Source organism: Pan troglodytes, chromosome 4, assembly GCF_028858775.2.
Source record: "Pan troglodytes isolate AG18354 chromosome 4, NHGRI_mPanTro3-v2.0_pri, whole genome shotgun sequence".
Taxonomy (NCBI): Eukaryota; Metazoa; Chordata; class Mammalia; order Primates; family Hominidae; genus Pan; species Pan troglodytes.
Window position 1 is genome coordinate 129,329,406 of NC_072402.2, and position 13,535 is coordinate 129,342,940.

Consider the following 13,535-nt stretch of genomic DNA (forward strand, 5'->3'; position numbering starts at 1 on the left):
TGGTAACTCCATACCTAAGAACATGGTATCTCTTTTTTTGTTCAAGTTTAATTTTTTTATTTCAGGGGTATTTAAACACATTATTTCTGCACATTTGTTAAGTTTAATCTTAAGTGTTTTGTTTGTTGGTTTTATAGACGGGAGTCTATGTTGCCTAGGCTGGAGTGCAGTGGCTATTCACAGACAGGAATAATTGGCACTGCAGACGTGTGTCACAACACCCAGCTTAAGTACTTCTCATACAGTTTTTGTAAATATATTCTTCTTCCCTTATGTGACATATGTTACAGATCAATTCCTTTATCCCCATTTTTAAAATATCCTGGGATTATGATGGGGACTGCACTAAATTTTAGACAAATTTTGAGATAATTTGTATCTTAAAAATATTGTCTCAACTGATTTAAAGAAGATCTAAAAACAACTTTTTAAGGTTTTCTGTGTAAAGGTCTCCTACAACTTTTTTCAGATTTAATCTGATGTATATAGATGGTTTTGATGTTTATAAATGGTACGTTTATAAAATTCAATTTTCTACTTGCTTGTAAGGAAAAATACAATTCATTTTTATGTATGAACGAGTATCCAACGACCTTGTTGAAATGACATAAATTTCAAAAGTTCACACTTAGGTAATTTGGGGTTTTCTACATACAAATCATGTCATCTGTAAATCACAGTTTTATATTTTTTTCCAATCTCTTTTTTCCCCTGCCTAAATGCATCTCCTAGCCAATAGTTTTGGTATGGTGAGCTTTCTCCATATATTCCCAAATGTTGGGAGAAAGTTTTCAATGTTTATTATAGGGTTTCTGCAGGTAACAATTAGGTTATAAAAGTTTCATTCCCTTCCTAGCTTGCTAAAAGCTTTTAAAATCATGAATGGGTTCTGATTATCAAGAGCTTTTTCTGCATCCATAGAAATGATTACCTGATTTTTTTCTTTAATTATATCAATGTAGTGAATCACACATTCAAATGCTAAATCAATTTGTGATTCTGGAACTAAATTCAATGTAGTCATGTTGTTTTATCCTCTGTATGTATTACTGAAATTGGACTACCTAAAATGTTAAGATTTTTACATTTATTTTCATTTAAAAATACTAACCTATAATACTGCTTTTGTATAATGCCCTTGTTAGGCTGTTATAAAAATTAAAATAGGCTCATAAAATAAGGCAAAGAAGTTAAAGTTTTTCTATTTCCTATTAGATGCTAAGTATTATTTCTTCTTTAAATGTTTGGAAAAATTTACCAGTGAAGCCACATGGGTCTGAATTTCTAAATGAAAAGGTTTATAATTACAGATTCACTTTCTTTTCTAGATATTGGCTTGTGCAGATCTTCTGTTTGTGTGTGTATATGCCAGTTTGGTTGTTTTTTTTTTTTTTTTCCAAGGAATTTGACTAAAACTTCAAACTTACTTGCTTTAAGCTTTCCATACCATCTCCCTTATTAGCATTTTAAAAATGTTTGCTAGATCGTAGTAGTGAATCCTTTTTCCTTCCTGATACTGATTGTATGACATGTTTTATTTTTGATTATCTTTGACGGGTTTATCAATTTTCTTAGTCTTTTCTGAGACTCAACCTTGTCCTTTGTCAATCCTCATTATTCTAAGTTTGCTTTTATGCCACTGATATTTATTTTTATATTGATCTTTACTATTTCTTGGCTTGTGATTACTATTCAAATGCTGCTCTTTAATTTCCTGACATGAATACTTTACTGTCAGCCTTTGCTCTTATAGCACTAGGGCTTAAATTTCACAACAAGAAAGGCTTACGCTGAATTCTACACATTTTAATAGGTCATATTTATTCATTTAAAATATTTTCTAATTTTCTAAGTAATTCTTCTTTGACAAGCTATTTAGAGCATACGCCTGAATTTCAGAAGTTGTATTTTTTTTTCTAGCTGTGTTTTTATAATTGGTTTTTAAATTAATTTCATGGTGGTCAGAAACTATAAAATTTTAAATACTGAAATTTTGAGACTTGCTTTATGTCCCAGCATGTGGTCAAATTTAAAAAACATTCCACGTGCACTTGAAAAGTAGGCGTACTCTGTTGTTGATAGGTGTAGTGTTCCCTGTTATGTCTCTTAGGTAAAATGTGTACATGATGAGGTTCAAATCCTCAATATCCTTACTGACTCATGGTGGTTGTTTTGTCAGTTACTTTAGAGGTATATTAAAATCTCCTGGCCAGGCAAAGCGGCTCACACCTGTTAATCCCAGTGCTTTGGGAGGCTGAGGCAAGAGGATCACCTCAGGTCAGGAGTTCAAAACCAGCCTGGCCAACATGGCAAAACACTGTCTCTACTAAAAATACAAAAATTAGCTGTACGTGGTGGCACACACCTGTAATCCCAGCTACCTGGGAGGCTGAGGCAGGAGAGTCACTTAAGTCTGGGAGACAGAGGTTGCAGTGAGCTGAGATTATGCCACCGCACCCCAGCCTAGACGAGAGAGCAAAACTCCATCACAAAATGAAAATAAAAATAAAAATAAAAATCTCCCACCGTGATTGTGGGTTTGTCTAGTTCTGATTTTACTAAGGACAATTTTTGTTTTATATATTTTGAAGGCATGTAAAGCTTCAGGATTGTGTAACCTTGATACAATTAACCTTTTATCACTATACAGTACCATTCTTACATTAAATAATGCTTCTTGCCTAAAAGTATACTTTGGGCCAGGCATGGTGGCTCACACCTGTAAGTCCAACACTTGGGAGGTTGAGGTGGGAGGATTGTTTGAGGTCAAGAGTTCGAGATCAGCCTGTGAAACATAGCAAGGCTGTCTCTACAACAACAATAACAACAACAACAAATTAGCTGGGTATGGTGGGGTGCATCTGTAGTCCCAGCTACTTGAGAGACTGAGGAGAGAGGCTCACTTGAGCCCAGGAGTCCAAGGCTGCGCTGAGCTATCGCACCACCGCACACTCTACTCTCGGTAAGCCCCTTTTCTTAAAAAAAAAAAAAAAAGAAAAGAAAAAAAAAAGTTAAAACAAGGAGATTACTTTACAATGTGTCAGATTAAGATGACTAACTTATCAGGTGATCAAGAATGTGTTCAGTAACAGATATTTCCAATCACCAGTGGAGTTAATCAAATCTGTACAAATAGACAAAACCATTTGACCAGGCATTTTTAACAATTCTGAAAAATTTCACCTATTTTGGATTGTTTTCTCCTATAACTTATAAAGCATTTAAAATTATACCAATCATAAATTTAAATTTTTGAAATTTAAAAATTACCAGCCATAAATACATATACTTGATGTGACTTTTTATTTTATATACTTGTTTTTCTGAAATACTGAATAAATTGGAGATATAATGCTTCTTGACCCCAAAATATGTCAACATGTAACTGCTAACAATAAGGACTTTGTCTTACAGAACCACAGTATGGTTATCAAACTCAGGGAATTTGATATTATCCAATCTGTAGTGCATATTTTGAATTCATCAATTGCACCAACAATGTCATTTATAGCTATGCCTACGATTTCTCCTTTTCTTCCTCCTCATATGAAAATATTACATAAAGTATGTAAAACAAGCACTAAAACAGGATGTATAACACTGAAGTAAAAGCAGTATTTCTTTTGCATATAGTATGAGAAATACAAAATACAACTAAAAAGTCAGAAAATCAATACTGCCTGGGCAGTTTTCTTGCCATGTTCCTCAATACATACATTAAAAAGAAAGAATTCTGAGGCTCTAATAGGAATCCCATATATTCAGTGCTTAAAGAAAATAAATTTGAAACAATACATACTCCATCCTTGAAAAAACTTGAATTCAAGAAACATTCACTGAATACTTACTATACAGGCAGTACTCTGCGATACTCTCGGAGATACAAGTGGAATAAGACATAATCTTTGCCCTGTAAGAGCTTAAAATCCAGTTGCTCACATAAAATTAGGGATAGTGAGTTCATGGTTATACAGATGATCCAGTTTAAGAAAGAGAAAACAAACTATTTGAAGATATCAATCTGACTATAGCACCATGAAATGGAAAAGTAGTTTGGTTTTGAGCCCTTACATTAAAATGCTTAATTAAGAATTCAATTTCTCTTCTTGACAGTTCAAATCTAATCAGATGACATGGTCATCTACATGAGATCCTAGTAGGACAATGAGTCCACTCGGTATATGCTGTTTTCTAGTCAGGTCATCTTAGAACAACGTAAAAAGCAAGCTGTGTTCTTGATTCTTCTAATACTTAAAAAAAAAAATTCTAAAGTTACATCAACTACTTAGCTCTTTTAAGAAAAAATAAAGAATTATTCCTTAAATACACTCTTAAATAAAAACTTATCTTAAATAATTAAAAAGTGAAAATACTAACACCATTTCTTACTTGGATCTAATTGTATGTCTTTTTACTTTTCTCTACTTCATTCTCTCTAGTCTAGGGCACAGACTATAGAATTCAAAGTTTATTGAAAAAGTAAAATTGAATGGGAAAGAAGAAATCACCTGAGGCTGGGCGCAGTGACCCACGCCTGTAATCTCAGCACTTTGGGAGGCCAAAGCAGATGGATCACCTGAGGTCAGGAGTTCGAGACCAGCCTGGCCAACATGGTGAAACCCCCATGGCTACTAAAAAATAGAAAAACTAGCTGGGAATGGTGCCAAGTGCCTGTAATCCCAGCTACTCAGGAGGCTAGGGCAGGAAAACTGCTTAAACCTAGGAGGTGGAGGTTGCAGTGAGCCAAGACTGCACCATTGCACTCCAGCCTGGGCACCAAGAATGAAACTCTGTCTCAAAAAAAAAAAAAAAAATCACTTGAAAACTCATGGTCCCCTTTTAAAACTTCTAATTTTCTGGTAGAAGGGGTAAAAAATACCAAATCTGCAAATTATATATAAGTGTATCATGTTTCACACTCTCTTGAGGATCAAAAAAAGTCTGAAGAGACAGAAATAGATAAACCTGGTAGATAGTTCTGATGCTACTTGATAAAATCTCTAAAAGGTCATAGTAATAAAACCTCCTTAAGTGTTTAAAGCCTACTACATTTAAAGTTAAAACTGAAGCATATCAAAAACAATTCAGCATTCTTTAAAGTTCTTACCACAATCATTTCTGAAGGCTCTAATACAAGACAATCACATCCTCTTTTTCCTCCAAACTGCTTACCAAAACTATAAAAACAGAAAAACAATTTCTTTAGCAAAGGTTATTAATAAAATATATCAATATAGGAAAAGAAAACAAACAACAAAAAAGCCCTGAGATATTATCCAAGAAATTCTGATCCTGTCACAATATTTATGTTAAGATTTTCTAAAAAAGAAAGAAAAAAAACCTTTCTCTTAATTGTCCAGATATAACTGATCTCAATACTATATGAAAATTCTTTTTAAACTTCTGCCTTTAACTAGTCCCTAAAATTAATTATAAAAGATACCTGTCTAATCTCAAATTTCTAACATCTGTCAATACACGTTGAACAAAGAAAAAAATACACTTAGTAAAAATCTAATAAAAGTGATAACCTGATTAGGCAATTTAATAAAAGTAAATTATTATAATCTTTTGGGAGCAGTATTAAGACAACAGATACTAAAAATAAAAAAACTTAAAAAATATTCACACTTGAGTAGTCTCTTGGTATCCAACTGGGATTGGTTCCAGAATCCCCAAGGATACAAAAATCTACCAGTGCTCAAGCGCCTAACATAAAATGATGTAGCATTTGCATATAACCTATGTGCACCCTTCCATATGCTTTAAATCAACTTGAGATTTTTAATAATACCTAATACACGGGAAATGCTACATAAATAGTTGTTATGCTTTATTGCTTAGGGAATAATGACAAGTAAAAGAAGTCTATATATGCTTAGTAGAGATGCAACCATTTTTTTTTCCAGGATCAGCAGTTGCTTGAATTAATGGATGTGAAACCCACGGATATGAAGTGTCAACTATATATAAAGAAATGTAGTTAGATATAAAGATGACTTCTTAAAAGAAAGTGTTGGAGTCACAGCTCTTTGGAAAAAACTAAAGCTGGACCAGTACTAAAAGACAGTATTTTTATATTCTTGGTCTCAGAAAGATTTCTCAGCATATCAAAAAAGAAAGCAACCGCAGAGAAAAAGATAGGTTTTCATTTTAAAAGATAACCTGAATTTTTTTTAATGAAGAATAAAAAAAAAGCCCTGTCAACTATACCAAGACACAAATGACTTACATATGAAATATACAGAGCGCACTCAAAATAATGATAAAGCAACCAAAAGTATTATATGAAAATTTAGTGCCAGTGTCAGTTAGTAAATAAAACATATAAATATTACTCCAAAATAACCAAATGGAAAAAAAAATTAATCATTCAAACAAAACAAAATACCAAAAAAATCTAATAAATAAATAAGTCATTTATAAAGAAAATTATACAACTTCATTGATGGGCTAGAAACAAAGCTTAAAGTAACATAGCTATACTTTTATGGGAAGGCTAAATATTTAAAAATGTCAATTTCCCAAAGTATAAGGTTCTATACAAATAATAGTTAATAACAAAATTCTAATCAAAATCCAAACAAAATAACTTTTGAACATAACCAAAAAATCACTTATGTTTTTTCTTTGAGACAGTATCTCACTCTGTGATCACCCAGGCTGCAGTGCAGTGGTGCAATCACGGCTCACTGTAGCCTCGACATCCCTGGGCTCAGGTGATCTTCCCATATCAGTCCCAAGTAGCTGGGACTACAGGCATGCACTACCATGCCTGGCGAATTTTTTAAATTTTTTGTAGAGACAGGGGTTTTGTCATTTTCACTATGCTGGTCTTGAACTCCTGGGCTCAAGCAATCCACCCACCTTGGCCTCCCAAAGTGCTAGGATTACAGGCGTGAGCCACTGCACCAGGCCTCACTTGTTTTTTCTTAAGCAGAAGATCCCTTATCTTTTGTTTCCCCCAAATTCTTGTATCACCTAATACATTTAAAAAAGCAAATCTGTAAAAGTTTGCTTTCATGCAAGATGGAATAACAGGGACTGGGTTTACTCTCCCACCTGAGGACAAAAACAGAAAACAAAACAAAATATATAAAACAACAATTTCAAGACACCAAAAAGAAGGCAGGGCAGGGCTGTAATTCCTGAGGGAGGAAACAAAAAACTAAGATGACTCTTGCAATACACCATTTTACCACTTACAGGCAAGAGAAGCATAACACAGCCTGACAATTTCGCTGAGTTGAAAAGTTAAGCGTTTTGGGGTGTGGATGACAGGGGAAAGATACTTAGAATTTGCAAGGCAGTGTTCCTGAAAAGAGGGAGAGCAGCAAAGAGATACGGGGAGAGAGAGAACAACATTGTGCACAAGAGTATGGATGAGCATTTGTGTGCATATATGCTTTGAAGAAAGGTCCTCTTGAGTCTTTGAGTGAGTACTGTGGATATGTGAGAACAAAGAGTCACAGAGGAAAGACGACATAATACATGGGGTACTAGGTAGGGTCCTCAGGAATGTATTTCCTCAGTAACAAAATAAATTAGTCCCACACTAAAGTGCTGAACTTGCGCAAATACATTTAAAAGATAAAGCTCAGAATAATCAAATAGATTCCAATTAGCTAGACTATACGTTAGAACAAAACCCAATACCACCTAAAGAGATGCAAAAGCTGGAACTCAGTGACATAAAATTCATGATGACATCAATAAAGAAACAAACAACAACAACAAACCAGGCATGCAAAGAAACAGGAAAATATAATCCATAACCAAGAGAAAAAAACAACCAATAAAAACAGACCCAGAACTATCAGAAGTATAGAAATCAACAGACAACAATATTATAATAGCTATTGCTATATGTGTTTTGTATGTTAAAGAAAGTAACAATAAATACAAACACAACAGAGAGATATAAAAAAGACCTAATGCAATGTTCTATCAAATCACATAGGCAGACACATAAGGTCTGTTTGTTCCATTTATCAGTAATGTTAAAATTGGTGAGCAGCTTCAGACAGTGTCAACTTGACCCACCGTTTATAAAGTTTCCTCTCAATTTTCCATCTATTAGTTTTAGCATTTTTTTATCAGTACGTAGATTGAAAGCGTTATTAGGGCTATTAAAATACGTATTTTATATTTTGATCATCCTTTCTGAATTTATTAGCTGGGGGCACTAATATAAACTCTCAACTATTTGAGTTCCTAGAACTACTGTTTATATAAAGTGAATTCACTGTATATAAAGTGAATCCTACAAAAAAGCTTCAGAAATATATTAATTTAGCAAGATTGAATAATAAAAGCGCAATACCCAAAAATCAATTGTCTTATTGTATATTAGCAACAATCAGAAAATAAAATCTTTTGACTCCATTAAAAATAGAATAAAAATGATACATTTATCAAAATACACACAAGACTTCTACAAAGTTACAAATTTAAAAACTATGAAACATTGCTGAGAAAAATTGAAGACCTGATTAAAAAGAGATATATCTTGTTTATGGATTAAAATGGCAATTCTCTCCGAAGTGTTCTACAGATTCAATACAATCACAATAAAAATCCCAGAAAGTCATCTTGGAGGACTGACATAATGACCCTAAAATTTACATGGAATTGTAAAGAGCCTAAAATAGCTAAAACAACTTTGGAAAATAAGAACAAAGTTGAAATAGTTATAATATCAGATTCTGGCACACTATTAAAGCTAGAATACTCAAGACAATGTGGTATTTGATCAACTTATAGATCAATAAAACAGGATAGAGAGAACAAAAGGAGACCCATAAATACATGTTCAACTGATTTTTGGCAAATGTACCAAAAGAATTCAATGGAGAAAGATAATCTTTCCTATAAATGGTGGGAAACAACCAGATATCAATACAGAAGAAACAAAGGCAGTGGGGGATGGAGCTCTTAATATAACACCATAAACAAAAATTAATTATAAGTGGATCAGAGCCAGGCATAGTGGCTCACGCCTGTAATCCCAGCACTTTGGGAGGCAGAGGCTAGCAAATAGCTTGAGCTCAGGAGTTCAAGACCAGCCTGTCCAACATGGCAAAACCTCATCTCTACAAAAAAACACAAAAATCAGCCAGGCATGATGGTGCATGCCTGTAGTTCCAGTTACTCGGAAGGTTGAGGCAGGAGGATCACTTGTGCCTGGGAGGTCCAGGCTGCAGTGAGCCATGAGCATGCCACTGCACTCCAGCCTGCATGACAGAATGAGACTCTGTCTCAATAAAGAAAGAAGAAGAAAAAAAAAAAGGATCAGGGATACAAATTTAAAAATTAAAACTAAAATATAATAAAATTTTTGTACATTCCCTATATCAGAAAGTTCCCTTCTGTATGTCTAGTTTGTTCAAATACTTTATGCTGAATGAGTTTTAGATTTTTCCCAGATGCTTTTTCTGCATTTATTGAAAGGATCATGTGGTTTTTGCCTATTATTTTATTAATAAAGTATACTGTGTTAACTGACTTACAAATGCCAAACCAACCTTCCATTCCTGGGATAATCCCAACTTGATCATGGTATAAAATACTTTAAATATAAACCAGGATTCTGTTTTCTGTTATTCTGTTAACAATTTCCGCATGTATATTCATGAGGAATAATAATCTGGAATTTTTTTTCTTGTGATTTTTGCCTAGTATTGGTAGCAGTAATACTGGACTAACAGAAATGAGCTGAAAGCATTTTCTCTACCATTACCCTAATACAAAGTCTTTTGGAATGTATGTAATAATGCTTCTTATGTTTGAAAACATTCAGCTGTAAAGTTATCTGGGTCTAGACTTCTCTCTGTACTCAAAGTTTCTTTTTCTTTTTTTTTTTTTTGAGCCTTTTTTTGTAATGTATGTCTTTGCAAGATTTGCCCAATTTATTGATAGCAAGTTGATCATAAATTTCCTTTGTAGGCCGGGCGCAGTGGCTGACACCTATAATCTCAGCACTTTGGGAAGCCGAGGCAGGTGGATCACCTGAGGTCAGGAGTTCGAGACCAGCCTGGCCTGTCTCTACTAAAAATACAAAATTTATCTGGGCGTGGTGGTATGCACCTGTAATCTCAGCTACTCAGGAGGCTGAGGCAGGAGAATCACTTGAACCCGGGAGGTGGAGTTTGCAGTGAGCCAAGATCATGCCATTGCACTCCAGCCTGGGCGACAAGAGCAAAACTCTTGTCTCAAAAAAAAAAAAAAAAATCCTTTGTAATATTTTAAATTTCTTTAGGATGGTAATGTCCCCTCTTTTATGCCTGATTCTGGAAATTTGTATCTTTTTTTTTCATGGTCAGTCTAACTCAAAGTTTATCAAGTTTTGTTAAACTTTTGAAAGAACCAACTTTTTGTTTCAATGATGTTTCTCTGTTATTTTTCTTGTGTTTATTTCATTGATTTCCACTTGAACCTTCCTTGAGCTTGCTTCTGAGTATACTCTGTTCTTTTCATTCTTAAGATGACTAGATCAAAACCATTCTTTTCTCATAAATATGATCTAAATTTCCCTGAAAGTACTGCTTTAGCTGCATCCCATAAATTTTGATGTGTGTTCACTTCCACTGTGTTCAAAATATTTTCTTCTAATTTCTCTTGAAGTCTTCCTTGGTCTATTATTCATTTACAAATGTTATCTAAATTCTCCTATTTCTTTCTGATATTGATTTATAACAGAATTGCACTGTAGTCAGTGGACAAACTTCAAATGATTTCATTCCTTTCAATGTAATGAGACTTGTGTTATGTTACTAGATTATATGTCCTATCCTGGAGAATGACCCCTAAATCTTGAAAAAAAAAGATTATATATCAGATCAAAGTGGTTGGTAATACTTTTCAAGCTATACCTTTACTAATTTTCAGTCTAGTGGTTCTATTATTGAAAGACTTTTGAAATCACAAACTATAATAGTTGAACTCCTACTAATCCTTTCAATTCTGTCAGTTTTTACTTCATATATTTTGAAGCTCTGCTATTAAATATACAATAAAAATTGCTATGTATTCCTAATGTATTAATCCTTTTAACACTACGAAATTTTGCTTCTGGTCTCTAGTAATATTTCTTGTCTTAAAATCTATTTTGACTCAGGCTCTAGTTCTCTCATGAATATAGTTTGCCTGGTATATCTCTCAATCCTTTTCAACTTATTTGTGCTTTTACAGCTAAAGTGTGTTTCCTGTATACAGCAGATAATAGGATTTTGAATTGTCATAGAACCTGATAATCTCTTTTGATCAGAATATTTAGACTATGCACATGTAATGAAATTACTAACTTGTCTGGATTATGTCTACCATTTTCCTATTTTTTAAATGTCTCATCTGTTTTGTTCCTCTGTTCTTCCTGTACTACCATCATTTCTGTCAAATATTTTTGTTTAGTATCCCATTTTAATTCCTTTGTTGATTTTTTAAATGTTATTTTTGTTTTTTTTTTTTTAGAGATAGGGTCTCATTCTGTTGCTGAGTTGGAGTGAAGTGGCATGATCATAGCTCACTGCAGCCTAAAACTCCTGGGCTCAAGCTATCCTCTCGCCTCAGCCTCTTGAGTAGCAAAGACTACAAGTGTACACCACCACACACGTTTTTTTGTAGAGACAGGGATCTCCTTATGTTGACAAGCAGATCTCAAACTCCTGGCCTCAAGTGATCCTCTGGCCTTGGCCTCTCAAACCACTGGTATTACAGGCATGAGCCACACTGTACCTGGCTGATTTTTGTTATATTCTTGATGGTTAATCTGTGGGACTGCAATATGCTTCAGGAACAAGCAAAGGTGGTCCACTATCACCACTTCCAATCTACTCCATACTGGAGACTCTCACCAGTACAATAAGGCAAGAAAAGACATTAAAGGCATATAGACTGGAAAGAAAGAAATGAAACTATGTTTAACATAGTAGACTGATCCTGCATGTAGAAAATTCTAAGGAATCTACAAATATAAACTACTAGATCTAATAAAAGATTATATCAAGGTCACAGGATATAAGATCAATATGCAAAAACCAACTGTATTTCTATATACTAGCAATGAATAAAATGAAAATGAAATTAAGATACAATTCCATTCATAATCCTATTAAGAAGAATAAAATATTTGGAAATGATTTAACAAAAGTGTAAGACTTATACACTGAAAAATACAAAATATTGCTGAAAGAAATAAAAGATAAATATATGCAGAAGCAAGCCATGTTCATAGGCTGGAAACACAATATAGTTAAGACTGCAATTCTCCCCAAATTAATCTATAGATTCAAATCATTTCCTATCAAAACCCCAACAGGCTTTATGGTATAAATTGACAAGCAAATCCTTAAATGTATATGAATATACAAAAACCTAAAATAGCCAAAGCCATTATAAAAACGAACAAAGTTGTAAGACTTACTGGATTTGAAGTTACAATAAAGCTACAATAATCAAGACAGTCAGGATTGGTACCAAGACAGAAAAATAGTTAAATGAGACAGAACAAATGGTACAGAAAACAAACACACACATTTATGGTTAACTGATTTTCAACAAAGGTACCAAGGCAATTCAATGGGGAAAAAAACAGCCTTTTCAATAAACCATGCTAGGTAAAATGAATATGCAAATATCCATATGCAAAAATATATATATACAAACAAAACAAAAAATTAACTCACAATGGATCACAGACCAAAATGTAAGAACTAAATTTTAAAACTTCTAGAAAAAACTGTAAGATGAAATAATTGTGAGGTTGAAGATTTCTTAGCTATGACACCAAAAGCTCTATTCTCAAAAATAAACCTTAAAGTAGATATCATCAATATTAAAGTTTTATGCTTCAAAAGACACTATTAAGAAGCCACAGACTGGCTGGGCATGGTGGCACACGCCTGTAATCCCAGCACTTTGGGAGGCTGAGGTGGGCAGATCACTTGAGGTCAGGAGTTTGAGGCCAGCCTGGCCAACATGGTGCAACCCCCATCTCTACTAAAAATAGAAAAATTAGCCAGGCGTAGTAGTGGGCATTTGCAATCCCAGCTACTTGGGAGGCTGAGGCAGGAGAATTGCTTGACCCCGGGAGGCAGAGGTTGCAGTGAGCTGAGATCACGCCACTGTACTCCAACCTGCGGAGCAGAGCAAGACTCTGTCTCAAAAAAAAAAAAAAAAAAGCCACAGACTGAGAGAAATTATATGAAAACTACATATATGACATAGAACTTGGATCCAAAATAGATACATTCTTACAATTTGATAAGACAGTACAATTTAAAAATGGAGAAAATGTCTGAATAGACATTTCACCAAAGAAGATACAGGAATGTCTAGTAAGCACATAAAAAGACCCCCTACATCACTCATCACTACTGAACTACAAATTAACATCACAGTAAGACACTGTTAAATATACACCAGAATGGCAAATAATATAAAAGACTGTCAATACCAAGTGGTGGTCAGAATGTAAAATGGTACAGTCATTTTATAAACAATTTGGTCTTTTCCCAAGAAGTTAAACATGTACTTAC

The 13,535-nt window shown here is 33.9% G+C and overlaps 1 protein-coding gene across 15 annotated transcripts in view; it reads right to left on the reverse strand.

Moving 5' to 3' along the window:
- The window catches only part of RAPGEF6 (Rap guanine nucleotide exchange factor 6), a 214,638-nt gene that overhangs the window by 133,492 nt on the left and 67,611 nt on the right, over positions 1-13,535 (reverse strand). For 11 of the 15 annotated variants that reach the window (XR_010156992.1, XM_001161644.5, XM_003339103.6 and 8 more), the window contains exon 5: positions 5,108-5,177. The exons of 3 other annotated variants lie outside the window; for them this stretch is intronic. Coding sequence is in view for 11 of the 12 variants with exons in the window: in XM_001161644.5 (XP_001161644.2) it covers positions 5,108-5,177 (70 nt within the window). In the remaining variant the exon portion in view is untranslated. Of the gene's footprint in view, positions 1-5,107; positions 5,178-6,867; positions 6,982-13,535 lie in introns of those variants that run through there. One more of the 15 variants, XM_054685149.2, reaches the window with a different exon arrangement.